At 47.5% G+C, this 16,526-nt stretch overlaps 1 protein-coding gene across 1 annotated transcript in view; it reads right to left on the bottom strand.

Annotated features, from left to right (window-relative positions):
• Positions 1 to 1,316: 1,316 nt before the first annotated feature.
• LOC135513214 (complement factor H-like) overlaps positions 1,317 to 16,526 on the bottom strand; it is a 31,428-nt gene continuing 16,218 nt past the window's right edge. The window contains exons 4-6 of the mRNA XM_064936018.1: positions 2,279 to 2,476; positions 1,972 to 2,148; positions 1,317 to 1,865 (exon numbers count right to left, since the gene is read on the bottom strand). Coding sequence (XP_064792090.1) covers positions 1,768 to 1,865; positions 1,972 to 2,148; positions 2,279 to 2,476 — 473 coding nt within the window. The 3' untranslated portion in view covers positions 1,317 to 1,767. The remainder of the gene's footprint in view (positions 1,866 to 1,971; positions 2,149 to 2,278; positions 2,477 to 16,526) is intronic.

Genomic DNA, 16,526 nt, shown 5'->3' with positions numbered 1-16,526 from the left:
TCAAAAGCATACTTTGAAAATCTGAGATGACAGTGTTAACAAAAGGCTAAGCTTGAGAGCAAATATATTTATTTCATTTAATTTGCGATTTTCATGAATAGTTAACGTTGCGTTATGGTAATGAGCTTGAGGTTGTAATTACGATCCCGGATACGGGATTGCTCGTTGCAAGAGGTTAATATCCCGTCTTAATCCCGGACAAACATGCCTCTCATGATTGTCTGTGTATATATTTCTATGACCTATGTAAGTGTATTTATCGTTACACAGTTATTTTAGTTGCTCTTCTGTCTGACTATGTGTGTGTCTCTTTAATGAAAATCAATGTGAATGGGATTCTATATGTATTTCTCCTTTCTGGAAACTTCGTCAATAGATTTGACTTTTGATCGGACATTACATTTCACCCGTAGGATATTCTCCTTGGGACTTTCAACGTTAATATCTCATATCTCACTACTCTAGACTAAGTTTCCCTCTCCTCTTCTTCAGATATTAATTTCTTTCAGCATTGTACAGGTTAAATTTTTCTGTTCGCCGAGAATTACCCTGCCTTCCTACCAAGCCTAATTTATCCTCACCTGTTTTAATATATCTATCTGCTACTTTTTCATAGTCAGACTACTTCCCATATACAGATAGACTACTCAGGTTAAAACTTTATTTAGGTATGTCTTTTGAATTAATGGCTATCCTATTTGTACAGAACGACCGTCCTATCAAACAATACATACTATATCTCTCCTTAACCTTCCGGCTTGCACAACCAGGATTTATTAAGCTCTAGTTTATTTATGGTAGTGCACCTTACCACAGGTCCATTTCAGACCTGTTTCCTTCCTATCGATTTTGGTTAAAACACAAAGTAGAAACCCATTGTACTTGTTCAGAATATTCAAGCACCTATCATTGATTAATTAAATCCAAACTCCTTTAGAACATTTTAAAAAATTCAAAAATATCCCAAATAATCCCTCCCAAATTCGAGAATAAAGGCTACTGACTTTGCCCCCGACTGGGAAAAGCACTGTTCGTTGGATCTAGTCACCATCCCTGTTGGTCTGGGGTGTACACCGGCCTGGTCTTTTCACCCTCAATTTAGAGGCCAGGTCTTAAATAACGGGACCGTAAATCGTGCACGATTTTTCGGTGTACGACCTTCAGATGGCAGGGACGGATATTTAGATCCTGTTCGAAGGACCAATTGTTGCAGGAATTAAATTCCTCTGTTTTAATAACCAATTAAAATTAATCACTCTGTCAATTCATAAGAGGTTGTAAGACCCGTATTGGTATAAAATGGACAGAGACCAGCCTTTGAAATCAACCAGCTGCATTTATTCTCGTGAGTACTGCTCATTACACATTTTACCACAGGTTATAAATTGAAAATTACGTCAGCGTTTTCTAAATGTTCCGTCTCTTCTTGACACTGGTAGAAAGGCTCTATAGTTCTCAAGCCTTCCCACCTCGTCTAGAGCCAAGGTCAGCCTGTGTAGGTAAGCATTCTAGCCAGTCTGGCGATATAGTTCATTCATTTCTACAAAGGAACAGACAGTCATTGTTCTAATTATTGATTATATTTACACACATTATATTCAGTACGAGGATTAAAAAGAACATTCATACATATACAGTAACATAATAGTATTCTGATTAGTCAGTCCTAATTGAAATGTATACATAATTAGTCATTATTGATAAAAATTCCCTTAACAGTAGTACAGGTAGCAGTAGGTCTGGTAGTACTGTCCAATAGTTCATAATTCATCTTACACTCATAAGTGAGCAGATCATTGATTTTGTATCTTGTTTTGGGTCTTTAATCACAGCATTTAGGATATCTGGCTTATCACATGTAATCTCTGAAAGACAAACAATGTAATTCTGATGCAGTCCAAACTAACATCGGAGCACAAGGTAATTAAACCGCAGTGATATTCAAAGATGGCTTCCTTCAAAAAACCGCACCTTCACAGAGTGGTTCTGGAGTCCAGGAGCCATCACTTGTGCATGTGGCAACACCCCGGGCACTTGTGGTTTTAAATCCGGTTCTACAGTTGTAGCGCTGAGTTCCTGTCAATTGACCCCGCTGCCAGTAGTAGGGAGAACTCACAAGAGGGTCACGTGGATCACCACATGTTATCCCTACAATGATAGAGATGTTTAGTGTCAGCATGAATCAAACCTGTACAGTAATACACAGTGATTCACCTGTGTATACCCCAATACACTCTCAATATATCATACTGCAATATACTCTCCAGTATGAACATACGTTCACAATCTGTTGTGGAAGATGACCACTTTCCGTCCTCTTTGCATGTCATTGTATTTTCAGTCTGACGTGAGAAAAAGTTCCAGAATCCTGAGGCACAGGTCACCGTTACACTTTCATCAGGCAAGAACAGATTTCTGTCAGCAGGTGTGTAACTGGTTCCTCTTGTTGGTGGCAATGATAATTTACATCTCACTTCTGCATTTTGGAGACAAAAAATGATAGAAACACATTATGTTAGTAGTGTGCTTCAAGATAAAGAGATGAGTTGCCCTGCTGACTTCAAATGTCAATATATATTTGAGTATGAATTAGGTTGTTTGAGAAGGTTTGAATCCTAAGCAGCTTACCTACACATAGTTTGAAGTACATGACCAACAAAGCTACTGTAATAGGTCAAGGTTGTGTGCTGGAAAAACTTGGTAGAGCATGGGTGGAATAAGCATCGTTGTGCTCGTATTAATTTCCTTTCTTTTTCGAATTCAAGACCAATGCCTATTCTCACTTAAAACATATTGTTTTGTTTTTAATAAAAAAGAAAGGTCTGAGAATTATCTATATCAAAAGGCAAGTATTTAATTACGTTGCGAAATGAAGAATTAACATACAAGGCATAAATCTTAAGTTAGAAGGCAATATTGACATTACAAGGTATTATTCTCGGCATGATCAGAGAGACCATGGCTTGTGCCATGACCACTAGATCACGAGAAAGAAAGAGTGAGGGTGTATCTCACCAGCACAGGTCAGGAGCAAAAAAAAGGGACAATGAATCTAGCACCCTTCATAACATCTGAATTATTTGACTTGCTGACCAATAGTATTAATGTAAAATTAACCCTGAAATATCAGACCTAGATGATGTAATGACAACAGAACCTCTGCTTCTCAGAGGTGAGCCAGATAGGGGCATGAGATATCAACACAGAGAATGCTGAATTCCTGAGAAGACAATAAAGCCTTTTGCATAGTGTTGATAAGAGACTTCGGGGGCTGGGTTGCCCTACACCTCTCAGTACCCATCATCCCTTCAGACAGTGTGATCCTTTTTAATAACCCTGAACCAACAAGCAATTGACAATGTGCTCTGTTTACCAGACGATGCGAGCCTTTGCCAAAGGCCTCCACCGTGGCCCAACAATCAAACAGGTAAAGCATCAATACAGGACTAAGATTGAATCCTACTACACCGGCTCTGGCGCTCGTCGGGTATAGCAGGGCTTGCAAACTATCACAGATTAGAAAGAGAAACCCAGTCGTGAGCTGCCCAGTGACGTAAGCCTACCAGACGAGTTAAATGCCTTCTGTGTTCAATTTGAGGCAAGCAATACTTAACAATGCATGAGAGCACCAGCTGTTCTGGACGACTGTGTGATCGCGCTCTCTCCGTTGCCGATGTGAGTAAGACCTTTAAACAGTATAAACATTCAGATGGATTACCAGGATGCCTACTCAGAGCAAGAGTTGACCAGCTGGCAAGTGTCTTCACTGACATCAAGCTCTCCCTGACCCAGTTTGTAATACATTACATATAAAAAAGTATGTGGACACCGCTTTAAATTAGAGGATTCAGCTATTTCAGCAACACCTGCTGCTGATAGCTGTATAAAATCGACCACATAGCCATGCAATCTCCGTAGAAAAGCATTGGCAGTAGAATAGCCTTACTCAAGAGCTTAGTGACTTTTAACGTGGCACCATCATCGGACGCCACCTTTCCAACTAGTCAGTTCGTCAAATTTCTGCCCTGCGAGAGCTGACATGGTCAATTGTAAGTGCTCTTATTGAGAAGTGGAAATGTCTAGGAGCAACAACGGGTCAGCCACGAAGTGGTAGGCCACACAAGCTCACAGAGCGGGACTGCTGAGTGCTGAAGCAATAGGTTGCAACACTCAGTACCGAGTTCCAAACTGCCTCTGGAAGCAACGTCAGCACAAGAACTGTTCGTCGGGAGCTTCGTGAAACGTGTTTCCTTGGCCGAGCGTCCGCACACAAGCCTAAGATCACCATGTACAATGCCAAGCGTCGGCTGGAGTGGTGTAAAGCTCACCGTTTTCTTACCAATACACTCTAATATTCCAGACAATTTTCCCTCAGTACATGCGGCGTCACCCCACCAGCCCCCGGTAGAGATTCTGAACCCTACACTGCAGGAATAGTATATCTTGCTATTCCTGGGATCAACATTCCTCTCATTTGACTGAACTAGGAATCCATTCATCACAGTTGGGTTGATACATGCTCCCTTTATTTCTGGGGGAAACAGTGACATGAAACATTATAGAACACAATGTGACACATTAATGGTTTTAAATCCAGTTCAACTGCTGTAACGCTGAGTTCCTCCCAATTGACCCCGCTGCCAGCGGTAGGGAGAACTCACAAGAAGGTCACGTGGATCACCACATGTTATCACTACAATGATAGAGATGTTAAGTGTTCGCATGAATCGTAACTGTACAGCAGGGGTGGAAGTGACGAATTACAACTACCCATTGTTCCTATAATTGAGCAGCTTTTCTGTGTACTAGTACTTTTTTGAGTATTTTCCAAAGGCTGTACTTTTACTTTTACTTATTGTAATGACCTGACTAGATCATAAATGAACAATTGTCCAGACAGAGGCTTGAGTTTGCGAATTGACGGTTTATTAAACCAACTTTACACAGGCTACTGTTTGGGCCGTAGCACACGCCAAAAAGATGACAGATAACCCACAAGCCAATCGTGACCTTCTCTTGGGAAGCCCAGACGTAAGAGAGAGAGAACAAAGGCTGAACCTGGTCTTAACTTCCAATGCTCCACCCCCCTGCCCAACCCCCCCTCCACGCCACTCCGCCAACCACCAGGATGCCCGGCATCAGAACATTCCAGGCATTCCCGTGATTGGCAGATAGCAGGTTGATTGACATGTCGGACCCCGCGAACACCGGGTACTGGTCAGTACAACACAACCACCTCCTAGCCTAACACATAACACACAGCTGTCTGTGCGGGTCGCTACACAGCCCCCCCACCACAAAGTCCCTTGTCCCCGAGGGAACAAACAAAGTCTCTGAAGCGACCCGGAGGTCTCCTTTGCCTGCGTGGCCGTGATGGTCGCAGAGTGCCCCTCTGGGAACCAGGGGATGAAGGCAGGGATGTGGGGGACAAGGAAGCGGGAACGGTAATACAGTCCGTGGCTCTGGGGAACCACGCGGTGACACAGGGGGGGAGACAGGGGGAGTGGGCTGTCTGGAGCCTTGTCTGCGGCACCTGAGGGTGGGTGCCTGGAGAATGTCATTGCCAGAGAGGGGAACTGTGGGGGTTCCTGGGGTTTGGGGAAAAGAGGCCCCTCTGTATGGGGCTAACCTGTCCCGGTGCAGTGCCACCTTTCTCCCCCTGGGAGGAAGCTGCACCCGGTACACAACCTCCCCTACCCTCTCCAGGACACTGCAGGGTCCCACCCAGTGACTGTCCAACTTGGGGCATCTGCCTTTTTTCCTTAGGGGGCTGTAGACCCAGACCAGCTCCCCAGCCACAAAGTGCCTTCCCCGGGTGTGCACGTCATAGTTCCTTTTCTGCCTCACACCTGCATTCACCAGCTGCTCTCTGGCGAAGGTGTGGGCTGTCTCCAGGTGGTCCTGGAGTCTCCGTGCATACTCCGGCCCCGGAGGAACATGAGGGCTATCCAGGGGCCGACCAAACGCCATCTCCGCAGGGGTGCGGATCTCTCTCCCCAGCATGAGGAGGGCAGGCGTGCAGGAGGTGGAGTCTTGGACAGCGGAGCGGCATGCCATGAGGACCATAGGCAGGTGCTTGTCCCAGTCACGCTGGTGTTTGGAAGAGACGATGGCCAGCTGCTGTCCAAGCGTTTTGTTGAAGCGCTCCACAAGGCCATCACTTTGAGGATGGAGAGGAGTAGTGCGGGTCTTGTGCATACCCAGCCTCTCACACATGGTGGCGAACACACGGGTCTCAAAGTTTCTGCCTTGGTCGCTGTGGATGGACTCTGCAGCTCCAAACCTGCTGAACATCTCTGCCTCTGCCTCCTGGTCAGGCAGAGCATAGGCCTCGGGCCATTTTGTGAAATAGTCCATGGCCGTGAGCACCCAGCAGTTTCCACTGTCTGTGGTGGGGAACGGCCCAACTACATCCACTCCCACCCTCTCCATGGGAGCCCCCACTGGGAACTGTTGGAGCTGAGCATGAGAGCGGCCTGGGGGGCCCTTTCTCGCTGTGCAGTTGTCACAGCGGCGACAAAAGTCCTCCACATCCCTCTTGTGCTGCCCCCAGTAGAAGCCCTGACGGAGACGGCGCAGTGTTTTTGTGACCCCAAAGTGTCCAGTCCCCACCCCCATGAGTACTCTGGAGCACAGCCTCCCGCAATGCTTTTGGGACCACCACCTGCCACCTCTCCTCTCCCGTAGCTGACTCCTTCCATGCCCGCTGTAGCACGCCATCAGCCAGCCGCAGTCTCTCAAACTTCGACCACAACCCTTTGGTCGCGAGTGAGAGCGCTGTCACCTCTTCCCATGGTGGCCTCACCTGCGCCTCTACCCACTGTAGCACTGGCTGTAGGTCTGTGTCCCGTCCCTGCTGCTGCCGCCATTCAGCCACGTCGACAGTCTGCAGCTCGCAGCAGACAGGCCCGCCGCCCAACACACTGTGGCACAGACACCCTCCTCTGCCCGCAGCTCTCTCTCCCGTCCCTCTCTCCGTTCACAGTGGCGGCAGCCGTCTGCAGTACAGGGCCGACGGGACATGGCGTCGGCGTTGGAGTGGCGTGCCCCTGCCCTGTGCACCACCGTGAAGTCATACGGCTGAAGCTCCTCCAACCAGCGTGCCACCTGCCCCTCTGGCTCTCTGAAAGACATGAGCCACTGGAGAGCAGAGTGGTCAGTCCTTACAGTAAAGGGCAGACCACCCAGGTAGTACTTGAAGTGTTTGACGGAAGCCACAACAGCCAAGAGCTCCCGCCGGGTGACACAGTAGCGGCGCTCATGTTTGTCAAATGTTTTGCTGAAGTACGCCACCACTCTCTCCCCCTCTGGCCCCACCTGGGCCAGCACCCCACCCATGCCCACATTGCTCGCGTCTGTGTCCAGGATAAAGGGCAAGGTGAGGTCAGGGGGGGCGAGCACAGGGGCCTTGATCAGTGCACGTTTGAGGGTGTTGAACGCCTCCTCACACTCCACTGTCCAAGTGAAAGCCTTGTCCTTCGGCAGCAGGCGGTTCAGTGGAGCAGCAACGCTTGAGAAGCCCCGTACAAACCTCCTGTAGTACGAGGCCAGGCCCAGGAAGCTCTTCAGCTGACGCTGGTCGGTGGGGGTGGGCCAGTCTCTGACAGCCCCTACCTTGTCCTCCATGGTACTGATCCCATCCTTCCCCACTCGGTGGCCCAAGAAGGACACCTCTCTCCTCATGAAGTGGCACTTCTCGGGGTGGAGCTTCAGACCTGCGGCAGCCACCCTCTCCAGCACACGCCGTAGCGCCCCCAGGGCTGACTGGAAGGAGCTGCCATGGGCCAGGATGTCATCGAGGTATACCAGACACTGCTGTTTGGGGATGTCATCCAGCACCCTGTCCATCAAACGCTCAAAAGTAGCTGGAGCGTTACACAGGCCAAAGCACAGGACCTTGAACTGCCAGTGTCCTCTGTTAGTGGAGAATGCAGTTTTGGCTCTGGCCTCTGGGGAGAGGGACACCTGCCAGTAGCCACTGCGGAGGTCTAGTGAGGAGAACCAGAAGGACCCCCTAACCAGGTCCAGTGACTCATCGATACGTGGTATGGGGTATGAGTCCTTCCTGGTTACCTCATTCAGCCGCCTGTAGTCCACACAGAACCTCAGCTTGCCCCCCTTCTTCGGAACCATGACGACTGGCGCCGACCAGGGGCTGTCTGAGGGCTCAATGAAGTCTGCCCGCTGCATCTCCAACACAGCCTTGTCTGCCGCCTCCAGGCGTGCCAGCGGGATACGGCGGGGACGCATCTTGATGGGTCGAGCATCACCTGTGTCGATCTCATGCTGCACCAGATGAGTCTGACCCACCTCTTCCTCACTCAACGCAAAGCTGTCTCTGAATTCAAACAGCAACTGCCACAACCGTTCCTGCTGCTCGGGGTCAAGACCAACACAGTTCCTCCCCCATATCTCCCTCACTGCAGACAGTGTCCTCTCCTCTCCCATCTGGGGTAGCTGGGCTGGGGGGTTGCGGCCCGGGCTCACAGAGGGCTGTGTCATGGAGGTAGCTGGGGGAATGTAACACACCGCCGTAGGTGACAGGGGGACTGGGGAAAAGTCAAACACAGCTGTGGGGGAGGGGGCGCAGCCATGTGTCTCTGCTGCTTTAACTGTTGGAGTAAAGGGTTTGTTGGGTTGAGTGAATGTGACATTAGGGGGGGCCATGGTGACTTCCGTCCCTCCCTGGAAGCTCAGTGTGCCCCTATTTAGGTCTAACTGGCAGCCTGTGCTCCTAAGAAAGTCCAACCCCAGGATACAAGGGTCCTGCACAGCCGCCACCCACACAGGATGACGCACAGTCCTGCCCCCTACTGTCAGAGTCATTATTCCCTTCCCTTTCATGGGTGCCAGCTCACCTGTGACTGTGCGGAGCTGCACAGTTGTAGGCTCACACTGAGTCCAACCTGGCACAATATCTGGCCTCACCAGGGTTACTGTGGACCCAGTGTCCACCAGGGCGGAGCAGGGCACCCCCTCCACAGTGACAGGGACATGACAAAAGTCCCCAACACAGGTCCGGCCCACCACAACAACAGGCTCCATCCGCTTGCCCTCGTCTGCTTCTGGGGGAAGTGGAGCCTTGCTTCCCCGTCTGTGCCGGTGGGCTCCTCCTGAAGATGATGGTGGTTGGGATAGAAAGCCAGGGGTCCGCACTACCCGGTCTATGCGGACCCCGAGCCGTTTCCCTGCGCTCTGGGGGACATGGGGCAATCTCGGCGCAGATGGCCTGGCTGGCCACAACCCCAGCAGACCCTGGGACCAGGGCTTGTGTTTCGTGCCGCCTGTAGCGACACAGCCCGAATGAGTTTTGTCATTTCGGCCACCCAAGCAGGCTTTTCCGGCTCCGGGCTGCTCTGCCCCCCAGCTCGCACAGAGGGTGTGTCTCCCTGCACCCCCACCAAAGCCCCAGCTGAAGCCCCAGCTGAAGCCCCAGCCCACACCAGCTCCCTCTCCAAAGCCATCTCCAAGGCTGTCTGCAATGACTCAAGATGAGCCAGCTGGGTCTGTATGCGCAGCCCCCGTAGGAGAGAGCGCCTGTATGAACTGGTCCCGTGCTAGCTCGCTCTGCACGGAGGGGGGCATGTGAGCATATGCCCGCTGAGAGAGGCTCTCAATGTCATTAGCTAGCACCCATAGAGGCTCTCCAGGCTGCCTGCGTCTATTACTCAGTTCGGGGCGCAGTAGCCCGGGCTGTACACACTGTCCATAGCGCCTCCTCAGTGCTCCCACTAAAGCACCATAATCATGCCTGTCCTCGGGGCTAATCAATATCAAACAGGCCAGAGCTTCATCCGTGAGGCATAAAGCCAACTGCAGTGCCCTTTCTTCATCCGACCACCCCGTAAAATGATCTAACAGTTCAAACTGAACATGAAAAGCTTCCCAATCCGCCTTACCGGAATACTTTGGGGTCTTAACAGATACGGACGCAGCCGGGAACTGGGCGCCGCCATGTTTGTTTACATCCTGAGCCCCAGATACCTCGTCACGCTGCGTCGACGTCGCCACTTCGGTCCGCCCACCAGAATCCGCGCGAAATTCAGTCGACGAAGCACTCATGCCCGCTTCAGCCGCCATCGCTCTAACGTCCTCCCTCAAGCGGCCTCTGCGCTCCGACGCCCTGGCGATCTCCTCAGACAGAACCCCCGACGTCCATTCACATGCACCTCCTTGGCCATAATCGTCCCCTACCTCCACCTTCACTTTCGGATTCCCTCGACGCATTTTCAATCCCCGTTCTCACCTACGGTAGCTAGCCACATAAGTCAGCTAGCTAGCTGGCTAACTTGTATCAACATTTTTACTTCTGACACCAATGTAATGACCTGACTAGATCATAAATGAACAATTGTCCAGACAGAGGCTTGAGTTTGCGAATTGACGGTTTATTAAACCAACTTTACACAGGCTACTGTTTGGGCCGTAGCACACGCCAAAAAGATGACAGATAACCCACAAGCCAATCGTGACCTTCTCTTGGGAAGCCCAGACGTAAGAGAGAGAGAACAAAGGCTGAACCTGGTCTTAACTTCCAATGCTCCACCCCCCTGCCCAACCCCCCTCCACGCCACTCTGCCAACCACCAGGATGCCCGGCATCAGAACATTCCAGGCATTCCCGTGATTGGCAGATAGCAGGTTGATTGACATGTCGGACCCCGCGAACACCGGGTACTGGTCAGTACAACACAACCACCTCCTAGCCTAACACATAACACACAGCTGTCTGTGCGGGTCGCTACACAATGTACATTTTGAAATAAGTAAAGTACTTAAGTACATTTTCAAAACCATCCGTTACAGAGTACAATCCAGAAAAAGGAAACACATCATCATGGCAAGCACATGAAGTTTGCGCCTTTTGTAGCAGCGAAAACTGTTCACTTGTTTGTCAGTGACAAGTAACATGACCAGATGGACCAATACAATTAAATTTCACGCATTGCGCAAAAAAGGCCCAATCACAGCTGTGTATGCAAACCAAATGATGATCGGTAGCAGGATTTTATAACAGTAAAAAAAGGTAGCTTCATGCCATGAAAAAAAAAAGGTTTCCAAATCAACTTGAAAAATAAATGGAGCCTAACGAGAATGAGCAGGTTCAGGAGACAGTACAGACACACAGAGACAGAGCCAGTGACCGGGTCTTCTGAAGACCACGAGGATGGAAATCCCTGGCCGCATCTCAAAGAACACTTCAGCTTCAAGCAGAGAAGAGGAGACAGTGTAACTATGGAATGTAAGCTCTGTTTACCAAATTTGGTGGAAGGTGGCTAACTACAAAAACTCTGCGTCAAACTTGAGGAAACATGTAATGGTACGAAAAGTAAAGTTATACATATATTTTATCGCCATAAATGGCGTTTGCTCTGTAGGCTAACAAAGTGTTGCTACTAGCCAGTTGCAGTCAATCTGTAGCATAATGCTGACGTTAGCTAGCTCATCCTGTTGCGAGCTAGTCAGAAGCTAACCCTGACCAACGTCTTTACACAGCAGAAGGGACTAATCTGGAGTGCGGGCTACTACCGCATTGACGTTGCGGTGGCTCGTAGTTAGTCATCCCCATAATGTAAGTTGTTGGGGATAGCTAAAAGTGAAATGAATGAACTTGTGAAGATGATAAAATAAATAATTTTGAGACCTGGGATATTTAGGTACGTGCATTATCTTTGTTTTGCTTGCTTATTATGTCACCAAGCCATATCTTGTTGGATCCCGAGTTTCAAATAATAGCCCCAAATCATGTTTGGTCATAACTCTAGTTCTTATAACTGGGGAAAAGAACAATATTCCCCAACATCCTTTGGACCATGACATTATTCAAAACATGCTGTAATTTTATAAATGGTTCATTTGATATGAATTAAAAAAACTAATAGTTGACAGTCTGCACTTTAACCCCATTGTCATTGAATCTTTTAAAAGCCAATGTGCTGGACTACAGAGACAAAACAAAAACGTTGTCATTGCCCAAATTCTTAGATAACACTTTATTTTTTAACCTTTATTTAACTAGGCAAGTCAGTTAAGAACAAATTCTTATTTTCAATGACGGCCTAGGAACATTGGGTTATCTGCCTGTTCAGGGGCAGAATGACAGATTGTACCTTGTCAGCTCGGGGATTTGAACTTGCAACCTTTCAGTTACTAGTCCAACACTCTAACCACTAGGCTACCCTGCCGCCCCAACCCATATTGATGATCATGATGATGCCCTTCTAGACGTTTCTGTGCTTCCAACTTTGTGGCAACAGTTTGGGGAAGGCCCTTTCCTGTTTCAGCATGACAACAATTCAATGGCTCAGACACGAGACGTATGTGGCTGGGTCTACAGAAAACCACGGACTACAAAAAGAAAACCAGCCACTTCACAGACACTTACATCTTGCTTCCAAACAAACTAAACACCTTCTTTCTCCGCTTTGAGGTGTCCTGTCTTTGGCTATGCCGGATTAAGTGAGATGACATGCTATTCTATAAAATCCTTTCTCTGTAATTAGTATTACCTGATTGAGCTAATCATGTAAATGTAATTAACTAGAAAGTCGGGGCACCACAAAATAATATTTATAGAGCCATTATCTTCCGAATAAACTCTTAAAGACCTAGTAATATTTTACATCAATAGCAGTCAATATTAATCGTCACCTTATTTCAGTCTCATCTGAAAGTTGTAAATTCATGGTTATCTTCACGAACCCTGGCTAACAAGTTGAATCAGCAATACAAAATTGGGTTGGGTTTAATTATGTATTTACTAAATACCTAACTAATCACACAGAATTACACATACACCGAATGAATCATACCTTGATTATAAATTATGTCATAAAGGAAAACATCCATAGTGGACGGAACAGATATGACAGCTGGTTACCCAAAGGAAAGGGGGCTGGGTTTGAGTGAAAGAGAGGAGAGACTGGAGAACAAAGGGAGAAGCGATGTCTCTATCGGGCCGTAGGCAGCTACTCTATCGTGAATACAGAATCTTATGCAATTTAAATTACCGCCCATTAGGTAAAGGAAAATGCAGTAAATATTTACTCTGAGCTGCGCTTCGGTAGGTTGGTGGTGGATGGAAGGCCGTGTTGCCCAACCAAGTCCTTTATCCTTTGAAGAATGTCTCCGGTGGTCAATTGGATACGTTGTAGTAACGTCATTGTGTGGTAGACGGGATACTCTGTCTTTTCTTTCCTAGCCCATGTTTGCAGCTGCTGTTGCTAACTCAACGGCTAGGAGGTCTCACTTCTGTCGTGAATAAGAGTTCAAAGTTCATACCATTCGAAATCAAAGCTCACGCTGAGGTTGGCTTCGTTCTGTAGTTATTATCTGAACCCTTCTGACATCGGATCGTCATCCTAATGTACCCGGAACAGGAGGTTACATTTTTGTGGAGGGAGAAGGGTGTGTTTCACAGTCTACAGCCCATGTCTCTTCACAGGGGCGGGCCACTTATTGAGCAGAGCCCTAGCTTTATGAAAACCCAAATCTCTCATTTGGAAGCTAAAATTACATTTCATCTCTTCACCAATAATTTAATATTTAAACATTTGAATTGCACAACAATTCCATGTGAATCTGATAACTATAATGTGTAGACTTTCCACTGTAGCGTTTGTCTTCCTATCATTGATGAGAATGTCTCAGATGACATCTGAACTGACATCATATTCATTAAGTACCAACGCATATGTTCAACTGGTTCGGATTACCAAAGTATGGTTCCTTTCCCCCCACCTTCTGATGTTCCCAGAATCTCTATGTTAACCAAGGGATTTTCAATAGTCCCATCAGTAGGGTAGAGAGAGGAAAAGGGGGGGAGAGGTATTTATGACTGTCATAAACCTACCTCCAGGCCAGCGTCATGACAGAGGATAACACAGTGCCACCAATGCTGCTTACTCCCAAGGACATTTAAATGTGTTATCCCTCGCAAGGCTGCCAGCCCAGACGGCATCCCTAGCCGCGTCCTCAGATCATGCGCAGACCAGCTGGCTGATGTATTTACGGACATATTCAATCTCTCCCTATCCCAGTCTGCTGTCCCAACATGCTTCAAGATGGCCATAATTGATCCTGTAACCAAGAAGGCAAAGGTAACTGAACTAAATGACTATCCCCCCGTAGCACCTACTTCTGTCATCATGTAGTGCTTTGAGAGACTAGTCAAGGATCATATCACATCCACCTTACCTGTCACCTTACCGCCCCAATAGGTCCACAGAAGATGCAATCGCCATCACACTGCACACTGCCCTATCCCATCTGAACAAGAGGAATACCTGTGTAAGAATGCTGTTCATTGACTACAGCTCAGCATTCAACACCATAGTACCCTCCAAGCTCATCATTAGGCTCAAGGCCCTGGGTCTCAACCCTCCCTGTGTGATTGGGTCCTGGACTTCCTGATGGTTCGCCGCCAGGTTGTAAGGCTAGGCAATAACACATCTGCCACACTGACCCTCAACACGGGGCCCCCTCAGTGGTGCGTGCTTAGTCCCCTCATGTACTGTCTATTCACCCAAGACTGTGTGGCCACACATAACTCCAACACCATCATTAAGTATGCCGACGACACATGGTGGTAGGCCTGATCACCGACGATGATGAGACAGCCTATAGGAAGGAGGTCAGAGACCTGGCAGTGTGGTGCCAGGACAACAACCTCTACCTCAATGTGAGCAAGACAAACACGCTTATTGTGAACTACAGGAAAAGGAGTGCCGAGCACGTCCCATTCACATCCATGGGACTGGAGTGGAGGTCGAGCGCTTCAAGTTCCTTGGCGTCCATACCTCTAAGGACATATCATGGTCCAAACATACAAAAACAGTTGTGAGTAGGGCTCTGGAGTCTGAAAAGATTTGGCATGGGGCCTCAGATCCTTAAAACGTTAAACAGCAGCTCCATCGAGAGCATCCTGACCGGTTTCATCACCACTTGGTATGGCAACTACTAGGCATCCGACCGCAAGGTGCTACAGAGGGTAGTACGTATGGCCTACTACATCACTGGGGCTTAGCTCCCTGACATCCAGGACCTCTATACCAGGCGGTGTCAGAGGAAGGTCCTAAAAATTGTCAATGACTCCTGCCACCCAAGTCAAAGACTGTTCTCTCTGCTACCGCACGGCAAGCGGTACTGGAACGACAAGTCTAGGACCAAAAGGCTCCTTTAACAGCTTCTACCCCCAAGCCATAAGACCAATGAACAGTTAATGAAATGGCTACCAAGACTATTTGTATTGAGCCCTTATTTTATTATTATTTAAACTTATTTTTTTGCACTGACTCTCTTGCACAGGCTCAATGTAAACTCACTGGAATATAACCACAGACTCACACATACTACAATGACACTCCAACACACACGGACACAGACAAATGCATATTTTCATCACGCACACATTCTTTCCCACTGTTCACGTACGCTGCTGCTACTCTGTTTATTATCATCGTCACTTTACCCCTACTGACAGTACATGTAAATATTATCTTACCTCAAATCCCCGTACCCCTACACATTTACTCAGTACTGGTACCCCTTGTTTATAGCCCCTTTCTTGTTTTTTTATCTACTTATTTTTCCTTATAAATGTATTTAGGACATAACTCTGCATTGTTGGTTAAGGGCTCGTAAGTAAAGCATTTCACGGTGAGGTATTTGCCGCATGTGACAAATTAAAATTGGATTTGATTTAGTTGTTCAGCATTTGATAAAAGTAGCATAGCAAACACATCAGTTACGTTTGCTCACTTTGTATAGTCTAGTCAGTCTTACAGAGCAATTGGTGGATACTAACAAAATGTGGGCACTACAAACATGTGAGTAAGTGAAGGAAAACCCATCCTTACCAGTCTGAGCTGATGAAGCATCCACATTCACCCATACCACCAGACACAGCAGAGTCAGAGATGATTTCATGTTGATCAAATGGTAGATGCAGTAAAAATGGAAGGAGTAGAACATAAATAAACAGTGTCTATCCCAAAGTTAATGTTTGTCTACAGAGTTCCAGCCCCCAGGGAGCACTGAAGAGTGGGCGACTGATCCAAAATGCTGGAATACTCAAAAATATTGATTTCAATCTATTGCGGTAGAATCACTGAAAATATCACACAGTTTTTGTGAAAAGGCTCAATAAAAAAAGGCTCTGGGTGGGGGAAGTGCCCTCCCACACATGGACATGCAGTAATTGGACTGATGTGTCATCACCCCTTGCAACGGGCTAATGAAGAGAATGCAGAAATGATTCTTTCCAAGGAATTTGTCAATTGTGTTGCTTTCGCCTTTGCTTTGTATTATAAAAGGATTATTTTTGTTTGAATATAACCTCATTTCTTTTGCCACGTGTGTGTGTGTGTGTGTGTGTGTATATATATATGCGCCACATGAAAAATATAAAGCTGTAAATCTAGAAAGATAAAGATATTTCTCAGCAGCAGAAGGACCTCAGTGTCTACCAGGATAGCTAACTACTGCAGTATTTCAGCACAGCTGAAGAGAAAACAACCTACTATTACA

Source organism: Oncorhynchus masou, chromosome 24, assembly GCF_036934945.1.
Source record: "Oncorhynchus masou masou isolate Uvic2021 chromosome 24, UVic_Omas_1.1, whole genome shotgun sequence".
NCBI lineage: Eukaryota > Metazoa > Chordata > Actinopteri > Salmoniformes > Salmonidae > Oncorhynchus > Oncorhynchus masou.
Note: the sequence above shows the minus strand (reverse complement) of the source record. Positions and strands in the feature narration are given on the sequence as shown.